Source organism: Portunus trituberculatus, unplaced genomic scaffold (assembly GCF_017591435.1).
Source record: "Portunus trituberculatus isolate SZX2019 unplaced genomic scaffold, ASM1759143v1 PGA_scaffold_202__28_contigs__length_962959, whole genome shotgun sequence".
Taxonomy (NCBI): domain Eukaryota; kingdom Metazoa; phylum Arthropoda; class Malacostraca; order Decapoda; family Portunidae; genus Portunus; species Portunus trituberculatus.
Window position 1 is genome coordinate 666,389 of NW_025541370.1, and position 15,428 is coordinate 681,816.

The 15,428-nt window shown below is 37.0% G+C and overlaps 1 protein-coding gene across 3 annotated transcripts in view; it reads right to left on the reverse strand.

The window, feature by feature from the left end:
* LOC123500305 (AP-2 complex subunit alpha-like) overlaps positions 1–15,428 on the reverse strand; it is a 47,105-nt gene that overhangs the window by 2,117 nt on the left and 29,560 nt on the right. For all 3 annotated transcript variants that reach the window (XM_045248989.1, XM_045248991.1, XM_045248990.1), the window contains exons 13-18: positions 10,010–10,180; positions 8,587–8,665; positions 8,117–8,231; positions 6,394–6,523; positions 1,139–1,277; positions 820–964 (exon numbers count right to left, since the gene is read on the reverse strand). In XM_045248989.1, coding sequence (XP_045104924.1) covers positions 820–964; positions 1,139–1,277; positions 6,394–6,523; positions 8,117–8,231; positions 8,587–8,665; positions 10,010–10,180 — 779 coding nt within the window. The remainder of the gene's footprint in view (positions 1–819; positions 965–1,138; positions 1,278–6,393; positions 6,524–8,116; positions 8,232–8,586; positions 8,666–10,009; positions 10,181–15,428) is intronic.

The following is a 15,428-nucleotide window of genomic DNA, read 5'->3' on the forward strand; positions in this document are numbered from 1 at the left end:
ACAGAAAATAATAGCCACAATGAAGTATGCTAAAATTGCTATTTTGTACGGAATAACTTAAGAAATATGGAAATATAAATGACAGTAGTACAATGGATTTCTTTTTATATATGACCTTCCACAAAGACAGAGACATTTAAGACTGGTAATTAAAAGTAATTGTTGCATCACAGCAAGAAAAAAATTAAGGATGGGGTTGCACAGTAATAATTTCTTAATTCTTAATAATTCTTAATAATTTCTTAACCATTAGGACACACTAATAAATTATATTCGTCTAAGACTTCTCTTCCTTTGTGCAAGACCAAAATCCATTCTGTATTCCTTTAATATACTTAATACAAATAAATAATCATTATATCCTATTCCAAGACCTATACTCAGTCTTTGATTTAAATTAAGGACATTTTTTTTCCCTGACAAATTTTCTTTTGTTCTTCCATCAATAGCTTAATTTACCTCATTTTTCCACCATGCACTTCTATTTCTCTAATTATTAAAAATCCCACATACAACCACTTTGGTACAAAAACAGTCACTAAACCAACAGAAAAAATAATCACACATTCTCTTTTCAACTGTCATAAACACATCTCACTCACCTTTCCCTCGTACTCCAGTATAACATCACTCCTTTCTAATCAACAATCTTCCACTCATGCTTCTGATGGTCACTTTGAACCACTTGAAATAATTTGTTTCTGGGTTGGAATTAAATCTCAAAAGAGATTAAGTTTTCATTTCATTGCAACAACATTCCCCCAACAACCATAGCAGAATTTTACACAACCCATTAAAAAGATGGTTGAAGATACTTACGCACTAAGATTTTTCCACCGAGCAAAAAAGGATTCCCCATTCATATCTGTAGGCTCAAAGAACTTGTTGCAGGAGAGGGGAAGATGGAGAGCCAGACGCTGGGGTACATTTCCATACGTGAAACTCACAATCAGATCTGGCAAATCTGTCATAAGAAAATATGAGTTGTTACTCTTCTTCACTAATAATAATAGCCAAAATAAATTTTTTATACAATGTCCAATAAAACTGAGCATTAAATATATGAAGTAAATTTCTACCAATCCAGGACATTGAAAATCAGGAAGGAGAAAACCTTTATTACAAAGTAATTTCTTACCAGTGAAGTCTTCTATGCATTCACAGTTAACAAGCTGCTGGACTTGAGCCCCGGCATCAATGGAGGGATCAACAGGTTTGACTTGTACTGTGACCTTCCCTTGCTGTCCTGGACGTACAGAGACAGTCGGGTTGAAAGCCTGAAAAGTACACCAAGAATAAAACAAATTAAACAAATAAATAATAATGATAAAGAAATAATTTCTAAAATGCAGTCAAGAAAATTTTATAATAATAACCCTAATGCATTATACATGTGTGTGTGTGTGTGTGTGTGTGTGTGTGTGTGTGTGTGTGTGTGTGTGTGTGTGTGTGTGTGTGTCCAGCCACTATATGTAAGTACAGTAGGCCCTCAATACTTTCACAAGGTTCGCACATTCCCAAGTTTCCAGCAGCACAAACATATTTTTCCATAATTCAGTTAAGTTAGCAGGTACCACTCGGGGGCGAGTCTGAACAACCAAAAGACTTATCTTGACCTTGATGCTACAGATGGCTCAAAATAACTTTGCAACTTTCACACAAAAAGTTACAAAAAAACAACAGTGCATAATTATCTGTGGCCAAAGAAAGAAAAATAAAACATTTACATGAAAGAATCAATTGTTGTGAGTGAAGAAAGAAACAACTTTCTATCCAGCACCCGTGTTAGGTAAGGGAAGCCCAATTTTTATGCTAAGTAAACACTATTCTTACATATGTGTACATGTAATATGTACATGTGCAAATTTTCAACTTTCGCGAGGTTCACGATCCACTAACCTTTGCGAATGCTGAGGGTCTACTGTAAAAGCTTTGTTGTATGTGGAATAATAATGTTTTACGTTTCAGGAATTATCGATTTGGGGGGGGGGGCTGTTATGGGGGTTGCAGCATGCCCTTAACTCCATGGAAGCAAACTACTCAGTCACACATCAGGAAGCTTGAGCTGTCATCGGGGCTCTTACTCATTTCTGAGATCTAATACTTGGGTACTCAATTACAGTCTTCATAGATCATGTCGCAGTGGCAGGCTTGCATGCTGGTATCTTACATTACAAGAATACTCTCCTCAGTTCAAGTACCTTCTAGGGCTAGGCCATGCGAATGTCATAGCCGACGCCTTATCACTGAATGTTCCAGTGAGTGCAGTCTCTCAAGTATGCCCAGTACAAAATTTTTTCTCTCCAGGAACTCGGTGTACAATAGCGTAAGCATGAGACATGGGGGAAAGTAATTTATGCTCTGGAATCTGGTGATCTTTCCACCTTGCCCTCCTTACCTGTACCCTTTTCACAATTCTTTTTATCACATCAAATGTCTTATGCAGACGAGGGCCAAAAGAGGATGGAGGCAAAGATCTTTTGGCTATTCCAGAAGTTTTCGTTCCAGTCGATCTACAACTTGTGCTGGATCACCCTACAGCTGGACATCCAGGTCGCAACTAAACCCTAGCTGCCGTTCATCTTGCATATTATTGGCCATGTATTAGAGTAGACGTTGTCGATAATGTTGTGAAATGCGTTAGCTGTGCTAAGCATAAAGATGTTATGTCTGGTCCTACACCTATGCTAGGATACCCACCATCTGCACAACCATGGAATGTAATTGAAAAGGACCTTCTGCAGCTTCCTAAGTCACCAAGGTTCCCAGTATTGTGTAGATCACTTCTTTCATTTTGTAGTTTTGTCCCCATTAAAAGAGATTGCACATGCACTAGTTACACATTTGTTCGTCCTTACACCACTTCACATGCTCTCCTTAGCGATAATGGCACGGAGTTCAGAAACGCCTTGCTAACCGAGATCTGTGCCAAATACAGGCAATCCCCGTTTAACGAAGGGGTTACGTTCCTAAAAAACACTTCGTTAAGCGAACCGATTATAACAAGTTTAACCCCTGATTTGAACTTCCATTGAGAGTAAGCAAAGCGAGAGTGCATCATAGTACAGTAAAAGGTTTAATGAAAGTAAAAATTATGAAGTTAAACATTTAGGTAGTTTAATTTAAGTCATTATAATGTACACTAATGTACGTATGTACGTAACTTTATAATGTTGATGATCTTAACTTTATGAAGGGAGGGAGAGTGAAACGGAAATACACTAACCGGCAACCTGTGGAATGTAAACAAAGTGCGCATCATGGTACTGCATACAAAACTTATGTACCACATTTCCACAAGGCTTTCCATTTTATCCATTGTAGAGTCACGAGTTCTGGTGGTTCTTTTAGCTTGCAAGGAAGATGAGGTCTCACTAGCCTTCTTAATAGAGTCTCTTGACTTGAAAATAGTAGACAGTAGATGGAGTCAAGCCATGGTGGGAAGCAATGTTATTAGTTTTCTGGCCTTTCTCTTGTCTGTGAATAATACCCAGCTTCACTTCAAGAGTAAGACACTTCCTGGTCTTCTTAGGAACGTTAGGCCACATTGCAGGGTGTTTTGGTGGTAAGTTGAACTAAGGAAGATGAGCTGCTGGTGACGCTGTTATGTTTTGACTGGGCAGTGAGTGGTGCGTGTGATCTTGATCTTGATCTTGATGCTACAGGTGACACAGAATTTCTTCTGAGTCAGGCCTTTGTATCGGCAGAGCCTGTGTTGTCCACGAGAGGCTTGATCTTGATCTTTATTCTACAGGTGTCTCAGGATTTCTCCTGAGGCAGGCCTTAGTACCAGCAGCTCCTGATGTATTCAAAAGCCTGTCAGCTTGCATGATACAGTAGGGCTTTCAAATTTGGAAAAAAATTACCTGGATAAAACTTCGTTAAAGCGAGTTTGGTGTTCGTTAAACGAGCAGATGGTAGTAAAATGAAACCTTCGTTATAGCGAAATTTCGTTGTGTGAACCTTCATTAAACGGGGGTTGCCTGTATAACATTAAACAGACGTTCACCATAGTTTACCATCCAAGGCCTTGTGGAGAGGGCGTATCATAAGATCCTTGAAGTTCTCCGTCATGTCATTCCTCGCTTACACGACAACTGGAAAGACTGGATCCCTCAGGTTGCTGCTTACATAAATGGTTCGGTGTGTGAATCAACTGCAAAAACCCCGCACTATATTCTCTATGGAGTAGATAAGAGGTTGCCATACGACTTATTGGCAGGTCCCTCTAAGCCTATCTATAACATAGATGACTACTCTTCTCAGCATTTGTGAGTTTTCACCGACATACACAAAAAGGTTAGATAGAAATTGCTAGCTTCCAGAAATGAGATGATGCAGTAAGGGTACAAGCATGCAGCTACTATCACCTTTAAAGTAGGAGATACGGTGATGGTTCAAGCGCTCCCGAGGGAATCCAGATCATCTCTAAGTTCATGGGTCCATGCTTAATTATCAGCGAGGGTAATGGTAACAAGTTTGCAGTTTTCGACTCAGCTCTCAATACTGTACAAATTGTTCACAGTGACAGGCTCATGAAAACTAAGGCTTCTGATCCAGCTTTGGACAGCCACACTTGCTTACCGAGTAATCCTCCTCTGACCATATATTTTACACTAACTATTTTAGCTACCTCATTTTCTTTTCATGTCCACAACACTCTTCAGCTACCAAAGCCTACAATAATTTAGCTCTGCCAACTTGCTACCACTATGCATGACTTTGATGGACACCCTGTGCATGCTCCTACAGACGTGTGTTGCTAATAATTTTTTAAATATTTCTAAGATTCTTGTAGTACAGCTTTGGATGAGGATGTATAATCATATTATCACTGCAGCAATTCAAAACCTCATTGATGCCAGCGAGAACATCATAACTGCTTCTCCTTTTCTTATCATGGACTTACTCACACTGCTTTACACTGTCTTACTGAAAACAAAATGCCTTTCTATTTTCTATTAAGGCACAGCATTCCATGTATACCACTAAGTCAAGGGATTCCAAGTAGCTGCACGTCACTTTCTTTACACCGGTATTACTGCGATGCTACTCTGTTTTTCATCCCTTTGAGGAAAACATTTGCAAGATTAATGTTGCTCAAGCTAACGCATACAATTGCTCTCTTGCCATGTTCTTCCAAGTACATATTTCGACAATATCTGTATCCATAGCTACCAGTTTTCTTTTCCCAAATCTTTTCCATTCACAGTTGTTACACCAAATGGCACAATGTATACTGTTCTTGGTCATCAGACAGTTCACATTTTTGCCATGTTACGACAACTATCATTACCATCTATCCCAAATGTCATTTTCTGCCAACATCTCTTCTCATTTTTTTCCATATCTATTGAACAAATCTTTCTTTCTTTACTCTCAAGTTGCTCAAGTCTTGAAGAAATCTCTTCCTGAGTACCAATATCCTATTGTTAATATTTTTTTATTTATTAACTTATTTATCTTTTTGATCTCATCCTAATCTTGGTGCCATGATGTTTGTTGCACGGCAACTTCGTTCTCGACCATGAACTTCCTGTAGTACACTTTAACAGGGCTAGTTACATGGTTAGTATATCTCTATGTATACTCAGTGTAGAGGACAGAGAAAGGCAAACAAAAATATCTGGCAAAGATGAGTGATGAGTCTTAAAAAATAATATTGAAAATAATTTTGAAAAGCTTAAGTCATGGAGGAGGCCCAAACTACCCAGGCTAATCAGCATAAAGAAATTACTGAAGTAAAATCTGAAAATCAACATTAAAAAGTCAATACAATGCTTTTGGGAAGGAAATTGAAAAATATAAAAAGAAAGTAGAAGGCAATGTTGACTTTTTAAATGAAGTGAGAAGCAAGACGTATACAAAAAGCTTCAAGAGGGAAATGAGAAGTTAAGAGAAAAAAATGTAGAAGTTGGAAAGAAAACAAACAAGTGAGAGGCCATTGAAAGTTAGTGTTAGTTTTGAGAAAATAAAAGAAAGGAGAGAGAGAGAGAGAGAGAGAGAGAGAGAGAGAGAGAGAGAGAGAGAGAGAGAGAGAGAGAGAGAGAGAGAGAGAGAGAGAGAGAGAGAGATTGATTTAAGAGTTTGTAATGATAAGATACTGGATGTGTGCTGGTAAGGCTTCAGTAAAATAGGTGAGGGCAGAAAAAGCAAGAATGTCTCACTATCTGGCTGCCAACTTCAACACCATAAATCATTAACACATGCCAGCCAAACACTTTCTTGGGTGAAGCACCACATACACACAGCACTCCAATAGACCAGTGCTGCAGAGTGATATCACATTTTAAGAACCTCCAGTTTGGAAGTCATAAATTAATTAGCTAAGCAGGATCAGTACAAATGCAGAATAAAACTTTGAGTGTTGTAATAGTTAAAGACACAATTTACCTGCAGAGGCATAGAAGTCTTATTGCCATAGAAAACTCCTATCCTGCCAAGATTCTGTCGAAATTCTGACTTGATCCCAATTTGGATGATGTCATTTTCATATAAAACTCCATTGTTTTTACACACAAATCTGAAAGGAAATAGAAGTACATATGAATATATCATATACTGTAGAGGGAATTTTAAAAGTTTGAGTGAAAAATCTTTAAAAATACAAATCAAGCTTGTAATCATAAAATGTTAAAATGAATTTCATAATAAACATGCAAGCAACAGGATTTCCAAACTCTATCTAGAAATCTAGATTCTAGAACACCTGCAAAAACAAAGGAATATATATATATATATATATATATATATATATATATATATATATATATATATATATATATATATATACAGGCAACCCCCATTTAACGAAGGGGTTACATTCCTAAAAAACACTTCGTTAAGCGAACCGATTATAACAAATATAACCCCTGATTTGAACTTCCATTGTGAGTAACCAGTGAGAGTGCATCATAGTACAGTAAAGGGTTTAATGAAAGTAAAAATTATGAAGTTAAACATTTAGGTAGTTTAATTTAAGTCATTATAATGTACACTAATGTATGTATGTACGTAACTTTATAATGTTGATGATCTTAACTTTATGAAAGGAGGGAGAGTGAAACGGGAAATACACTAACCGGCAACCTGTGGAATGTAAACAAAGTGCGCATCATGGTACTGCATACAAAACTTATGTACCACATTTCCACAAGGCTTTCCATTTTATCCATTGTAGTCACAAGTTCTGGTGGTTCTTTTAGCTTGCAAGGAAGATCAGGTCTCACTAGCCTTCTTAATAGAGTATCTTGACTTGAAAATAGTAGACAGTAGATGGAGTCAAGCCATGGTGGGAAGCAATGTTATTAGTTTTCTGGCCTCTCTCTTGTCTGTGAATAATACCCAGCTTCACTTCAAGAGTAAGACTACTTCCTGGTCTTCTTAGGAACGTTAGACCACATTGCAGGGTGTTTTGGTGGTAAGTTGAACTAAGGAAGATGAGCTGCTGGTGATGCTGTTATGTTTTGACTGGGCAGTGAGTGGTGCGTGTGATCTTGATCTTGATCTTGATGCTACAGGTGACACAATTTCTTCTGAATCAGGCCTTTGTATCGGCACAGCCTGTGTTGTCCACGAGAGGCTTGATCTTGATCCTATAGGTGTCTCAGGATTTCTCCTGAGGCAGGCCTTAGTACCAGCAGCTCCTGATGTATTCAAAAGCCTGTCAGCTTGCATGATACAGTGGGGCTTTCAAATTTGGAAAAAAATTACCTGGATAAAACTTCGTTAAAGCGAGTTTGATGTTCGTTAAACGAGCAGATGGTATTAAAATGAAACCTTTGTTATAGCGAAATTTCGTTGTGTGAACCTTCATTAAACGGGGTTGCCTGTATATATATATATATATATATATATATATATATATATATATATATATATATATATATATATATATATATATATATATATATATATATATATATATATATATATATATATATATATATATATATATATATATATATATATATATATATATATATATATATATATATATATATATATATATATATATATATATATATATATATATATATATATATATGAACAGATAAATCTTTGAAGTGAAAACTATGTTAAAAAAAAATGGCCACCAAAATCAAGCCTCACTCACTTCTTGATGTTGTCAGTAGCACCTGACATAGACATTGATGTGGGAGTAGAGGTTCCATTTTGAGTGTTACTGGCACTTCCACTATACAGATCACCAAGTACATCCACCAGAACACCTGTAGAAAATATTTATCAACTTGTTACCTAACAGAATACCTATCACAGATACTTGTCATGATAAAGTCCAACATACACAGTAACTTCAGAACCAGCAAATCTACAATGTAAAAAGAGATGAGTTGGATTTCAAAGTTTTATATAAAAAAATTAAAATATCTAAATTAGTTTTATATATATATATATATATATATATATATATATATATATATATATATATATATATATATATATATATATATATATAAACTAATAAATTACAAACTGGTAATTCCATGATATTAAGTAACTTTCAGTGGAATTGTAACCATGATGCAAAAAAGTAATTACATGAATACAAGTACTTTCACTTACCTGTATTACTCTGTGTGCTATTCTGAGTAGCAGGTGGTGTGGATAATCCTAGTAAATCAGCTGAAGTTGAGTTGTTTAACTGTAAATTAGAAAATGCATGATTCTAAATCTAAGAAAGAATAATTGTCTACCAATGAAAATCTCATGAAGGCATGTTTTCTTCAGAGATAATTCTGAAGGAGAATGTCATGCCCCATTGGACACTTTACACAAAGTTAAAAATTGATATGATAGAAAGATGAACTTCAAGCCATGAACAGGAATTCCTGGGATGAAGATAAAAAAAAAAAAACTTCAGCTGTGAGAAAACAGCACCACTTTAAACTGAAGTGCTCTCAACTCTTCTCCTCTAACTGACTGTCTTGATTCTTTAAGTCACCGCCGCAATGTTGCATCTTTATCTGTCTTCTACCGCTGTTTTCATGCTGTCTGCTCTTCTGAACTTGCTAACTGCATGCCTTCCCCCCTCCTGCGGCCTCGCTGCACAAGACTCTCTACTTCTTCTCATCCCTATTCTGTCCATCTTCTAATGCAAGAGTTAACCAGTATCTTCACTCCTTCATTCCCTACACTGGTAAACTCTGGAACTCTCTACCTGTGTCTGTATTTCCACCTGCCTATGACTTAAACTCTTTCAAAAGAGGAGTGTCAAGACACCTCTTACGTTAACTGGACCCTCCTTTTAGATTTTTTTGTTTTTTCTCTTTCTACTTTCCTCTTAACAGGGCCTGGCAACCAGCGGGATTTTTTTTTTTCCAACACTTTGTTTTTCCCTTGGCCAGTGCCCTTGTAATGTAAAAAAAAAAAAAAAAAAAAAAATCCTGATACACCAGAAAAAACAGGCATTATATAAAAACAAAAAAATAAAGAGTTACATCATGCAAAAAAAAAAGTGAAATGTGAAGAATGAATGGATGATGGGGATAAATAAGATGGAAAGAAAAAAAGCCAAGATTAGAGAGATGGGAACAGAAGGTTGATAATAGGGAATGGAATGACAAAGAGGCAGACAGGGGCAAAGAGAACAAACAAAGATGGACCCAAAAGAAAGGAGAATATAAGCTGGACCACTGAGATTACCTCATTCTGGATTGAGAGTGGATAATGGTTTGATAAATGGAGATGATTGCTGGAAACAGCTAAGAGGAATGAAATCACAAAGCTAAAAAGGAATCTGGAACCACTCAGCTATAAGCCTAACAAAATATAAGTATGTTACTAATTTGACATTGCTGTATAATGTACTATTTCATGATGTTAATGTAGGTATCACCAAATCAAGAGATTAATAAAGGAATAAAAAAATAATCACCAAACAAGCAACTAAAGAGGAAAATCAATAACTCTGGTTTGAAGTCTTCTGACAATTGATAAATCACACATGCCAGTGTTTAAGACTTCTCTAAAATAAATATTTGCATACTTGAGCAGCCTGGGTTTTTTCTGTCAGTGGTGCTGGATTGCCTTCACGAGCCTGAACACGAGCTTCTCTTTGAGCTTCCTGAGCAGACATCCGTCCACTCTTCTTCTTTAGCACAGCCAAGATAGAAGACTCCTTTTCAGTGAAGGGTGGCATTTCTTCTAATACTGTGGCCTGTAAAAAATTAGTTGAGTATTGTATAATGTGTCTCATTTAATCCAGCACTCCAAACATATAGAGATTTCTTTATTTATGTGTATTTAGAATATGCAATTTTGGAATAACGTGAGGTAAAAAACCTAGTAATTTTTTTCATATTACACAGATTATCTAGAATAACATGATGCCAAGAAAATCAAGTTGCAAGACTGGTTTAGTTCTATGATGCAGACTCAGAGCCATATTCTACAAACCATCATAACTAATGATGTGGTCATACAGAGACAAAATGGAGCATCTTAGACGTAAGTCCATCTATGATGGGCTCTAACTTTATGACGTAGTCTTAAGTACTAAGACAGGGTTCACCCTGTTATAGCATTGCCAATGACTGTCTAACTCCTGTTAACATTGAGGAAGCAAGGCTGTATATACTATAACATAGTTCCCAAGAGTTTTTATTAATTTAATGATAAATATCAGTAATAATGACAAAATAATGAACTTTTTGATTATTATAATGTATCATTACAATTAGCTGCAGCTATTTATAATGATTCTTAAGGTTTAAACAAACCTTACCCTGTTTTTTTTTTCCTTGAGGGGTGGGGCACTATGGCCTATAAGACCTGTAGGTTTTACTTGAAGAGTATGGGATGCGCTATCTAGCTTCCACCCACTAGCAGCACAGGCAATTTTATTTATTGTAGTACACATATTAAGGGCCATATCACTTACCCAAGTGCATCTTTGGTGTAAGGCAATTACACCTCCACCTAGAACCTGGGTATCATGGTGACATGTAGCTAACTTTACACCATTCGGCAAATGACAAAGTTTCAAGGCAGCGCATGGCGGGATTCAAATCTATGCATGGACATCTGCCCGATCCCATGCTCACCACCTGCATGTTTCAAGCTGTCAGGTCAATCTTCTATTATTTATCATGCCTTTTTTGTTTGCATACACTGTCTAACTAATCCTAAAAATACTAATATAATGTCCAAAGAATTTAGATAAAAGAAAATGATGTGAAGAACCCATCTCTTTCTACATACTGTATTTGGGAGCTCATAAGACACATGGGCTCATAAGACACAACCAGTTTTGGCAGACATTAAAATGAGGGAGGGGGGGAAATGGAAAAGGAGCAGATTCAAGCTCTGAATATGAATTGAAGGATTTCACCTGACATTTGACGACTCTCACAAGCATTTCGATCATTATTAGATCCCATTTAAAAACTTAAATATTTGCTAGCAGCTTACATACCAATCTTGTTGTGAGATGTAAATATGTACTGTACCTGGCATATGGCATTAGCACTGACTTTTACAGACAACAGGCCAAATAATCATAATTTTCCTTTTATATCATCATTTTTTTATATGTATGCAAGGTAAGAATGTTACAAGATAAATGCAATTATAATTGTATGAAAGTGTGTCTTACCTCACAGAATAACAGCATCACAATGTAAAGAATGCAGTGAGTCTTGCCCATGTCAAGATCAAGATTGGCAATCCCATGTCTTGTTTTGGTTCATGTGATGTATGCAAATTCTTCCTGACTGGTGTCATTCTATGTGAATTACTATTATGTATGAGTTATTATATATTGTTACCTTTACAGAAAAAGTTGTTTTGTGTTGTAGTACCAATCATCACTTTGATTACATGTGGGAAGATGTTTGGGGTTTGATTTTTTTTGTCTCTGTTGCCATAGACTGACCACCAACCACTGCCTCAATACTGAACCTTAGCCTCATATGACACAGACTCATTTTCTGAGATTTCTTTTTTGGAGAAAAGGTACATCTTATGAGCCATCAAATACAGTATTTTAAAAGTTGACAACGTGAACCTTAGGAGGGTCAGTGGAGTAATGGTCAAGAATTCTGCTCGACAAGGAAGTACGAATGGTTAGCAAGAATGAGTGATGAGGAGAATGAACGAGTCATAAATCCATGAACAAAAGCTCACTCCTTACATCTAATACTTATATGGGTGGCCTTTACGTGCGATGATCTCACGAAGACGGTTTGGAATGGAAGTGGCGTACTTGCCAAGCTGTGCTGAGGTTATACTACTCCAGGATTGGCAAATGGTTGCCTCGAGCTTGGGCACTGAGTAACACTACGAGCAGTGAAGGCTGGGGCGTGATCTTGGTGAAAGATGGTAGCACCTGAACTATCAAAAGAATTCTCCAGGTGATCATTCAAGAGTTCATTTCTACATTTTACAGTAACACAATGAGGCTCCCAAGTCCCCTTCCACTAAAACTTCCTGATACCATGAGAGAATCAGGTTATTTCACTGTTTGCTGAACATACTGGGGGTCAAGATGGTTGCTACCTGCATGCTGATACACATTTCCACCCCTACTGCCAGTCACAGTAAAGGTGGACTCATCGGTTCAGAGAACATCAGCCACTTGTCTGCATCCCACTGAAGATATTTCTTGCAAAACTCGACCCTACAGCGCCTCTAGTTAAGGGTGAGAAGAGGCTTCTTCACTGGATGGTGGCTTGTGTACCCAAGGTTGTGTATGCGGTAGCTAACAGTTCGTACACTAATCTCCCCAGAGTCCCGGGCTACTTTCTTTTATTTTTCTGGCAGTAACATGTGGATTATGCTCTAACCATCTCTTAATAACATTAGTAGCACAATGGGATGTCTTTTTGGGGAACTTTTTCCTTGGTTTGTAACCCGGTGTGTCACAGCCACTTTCCTTCTTAAAAATGGCAACCCACTTGCACACAGACGTCTTGCCAACTCCAACCACTCAACCAGCTAAATTATTTAATTTGTTTGGTGACCGGCTTTATGTAAAGCTATGATCTGGGCTATTGTCTCTCATGATAAATAATTGTTCTTGCCCATATTAAGGCTAGAATGCACCTCTGTGCAAAAACACACTGGCCGCCTAGGTGGCATTGTCAGAACACTCGCCAAAAAAAAAATTTTCCCCACAAAGGCTAAGAGGCAACCGAGGGACGATTGGTAGCACGTACCATAAACCTTACACTTAGTTCCTCCCACTTATCCATTCGTACTTCCTTGGCCATATCATTTACCCTCTGCTAGGGTCTTTCCATTTTGGACAAGAAAGTACGAACGGTGGCGGCCCCGTTCGTACTTCCTTGTCGAGCACTGTATATGGAATATGACACCAATTATCACCGTCCTATGTCTTCCTAGATATTCATACAGCAAAATGAATATGCAGTGTAGTGGTATTTTACACGGTCAGATTAGATAGTGTGCTTGACTAAAAGTACAGAACTGTATTTATTCCTTTTTCACAAAGTATTAGTTAATATTAGACATTACTAATGTAACCTTATGGAGAATCAGCTCTATCAGACCAATATTCTCCCCTTTTAGCCATAGTATGGTGGTAGGAGTGTAATACAGGTGCACCCCCACAATATGATTCACTGTTATACAATATATCACTATTACAATCTTTCTTCTTTACTACCTCTTGCATGCTAAATGATTGGTTATGCTTTGTTTATACAATGGCCAGAGTGAGCATTCACTGACTCCACAGGGAAAAGTAGCTGCATTTGTTTGGATGTTAATATGTATCCATGTACATATTGTGAGTTCATTTTTCTTATACCATTATCATCATTACTATTATCTTCTTATAATCTATCATTCACACATTTTATTCATTATATTTCCCTTCATTATTTTGCATGTGGGGATCACTTGTGGCATCATAGTCACTCAGTTACTGACCAGCCTATACAGTGAGTCAAACTCTGTATAGCAAGATTCTTTCATTGCAGTATACTGAAGCTGTTTTACAGTGTTTGCTGTTATTCCAAACACTGGACAATCCTTAGCAACAATATGTGCCCTCATTAGCAAAGAGTGAATGATCATAGCCTCGTGATGTGGAATATGCCCCGAGAATATAACTGTGACTGTTTGGCAAGGCGAGCAGCCTGTGACAGACTGAACAAAGTGGAGCCACCAGTGATCATAAATACAAAGACATGAAGAATCATAAATGTAAATAATAAATGATAAATACAATAATAACAATAATAATAATAATAACGATAAGAACGATAAGATACACAAATTATACACACTCACAATGTGTCTTAGCCTCAGAGAGGTCCTAAAGCTTTATGGACTTGGCACTCCATCATTATTTTGCATGTGGGGATCACTTGTGGCATCATAGTCACTCAGTTACTGACCAGCCTATACAGTGAGTCAAACTCTGTATAGCAAGATTCTTTCATTGCAGTATACTGAAGCTGTTTTACAGTGTTTGCTGTTATTCCAAACACTGGACAATCCTTAGCAACAATATGTGCCCTCATTAGCAAAGAGTGAATGATCGTGATGTGGAATATGCCCCGAGAATATAACTGTGACTGTTTGGCAAGGCGAGCAGCCTGTGACAGACTGAACAAAGTGGAGCCACCAGTGATCATAAATACAAAGACATGAAGAATCATAAATGTAAATAATAAATGATAAATACAATAATAACAATAATAATAATAATAACGATAAGAACGATAAGATACACAAATTATACACACTCACAATGTGTCTTAGCCTCAGAGAGGTCCTAAAGCTTTATGGACTTGGCACTCCAATGAGAGAAATTATAAAAATCATTTTTATCTTATGTTATTGCTTTATTCTTGTGCTTACTTTGAGTTTTATTATTTTAGGCAATAACTGTATTTAAATATGATATTTCATGGTTTTTATGGATATTAGGTGGAACCACAGATAACAGTACATCTGGATTTGACACAAAAATCGGCACGCTGCAGTAATGTACCCAAAGCCGGAGAAGGGACCTTAAATTTCAAACCTCGAAATCTCAGCTCCTAGCCAACATGAATCTATGAAGATCACTGTGAAGCAAGCTAACTGTGTTTAATTCAATGCCTGAAAGCAATATCTAAATCCATACAACAGTGTCATTGTACCGCTCAGTTATACGAGTCAAACACGAGAATTTATATAGTACCAGGTGGATGTTTAAATACAACTTTAAGCTTACAGCTGTATTTCAAACACAAAATGCAAATTTTTTATCACTTATAAATTACTTTACATGATTTTGGCTGTCCACTTGCTCATCTCTTCTTCACATCTGTGAGTTTACGCCTCTTGTCATCACTCTGTGACCGTGTGTTACCTCCTATGGCGACACCAGGTTTGCGCTTGGCGTGGACATCACTGTTGGTGTCTTACTATCCTACCCCTTATATATGTCACAT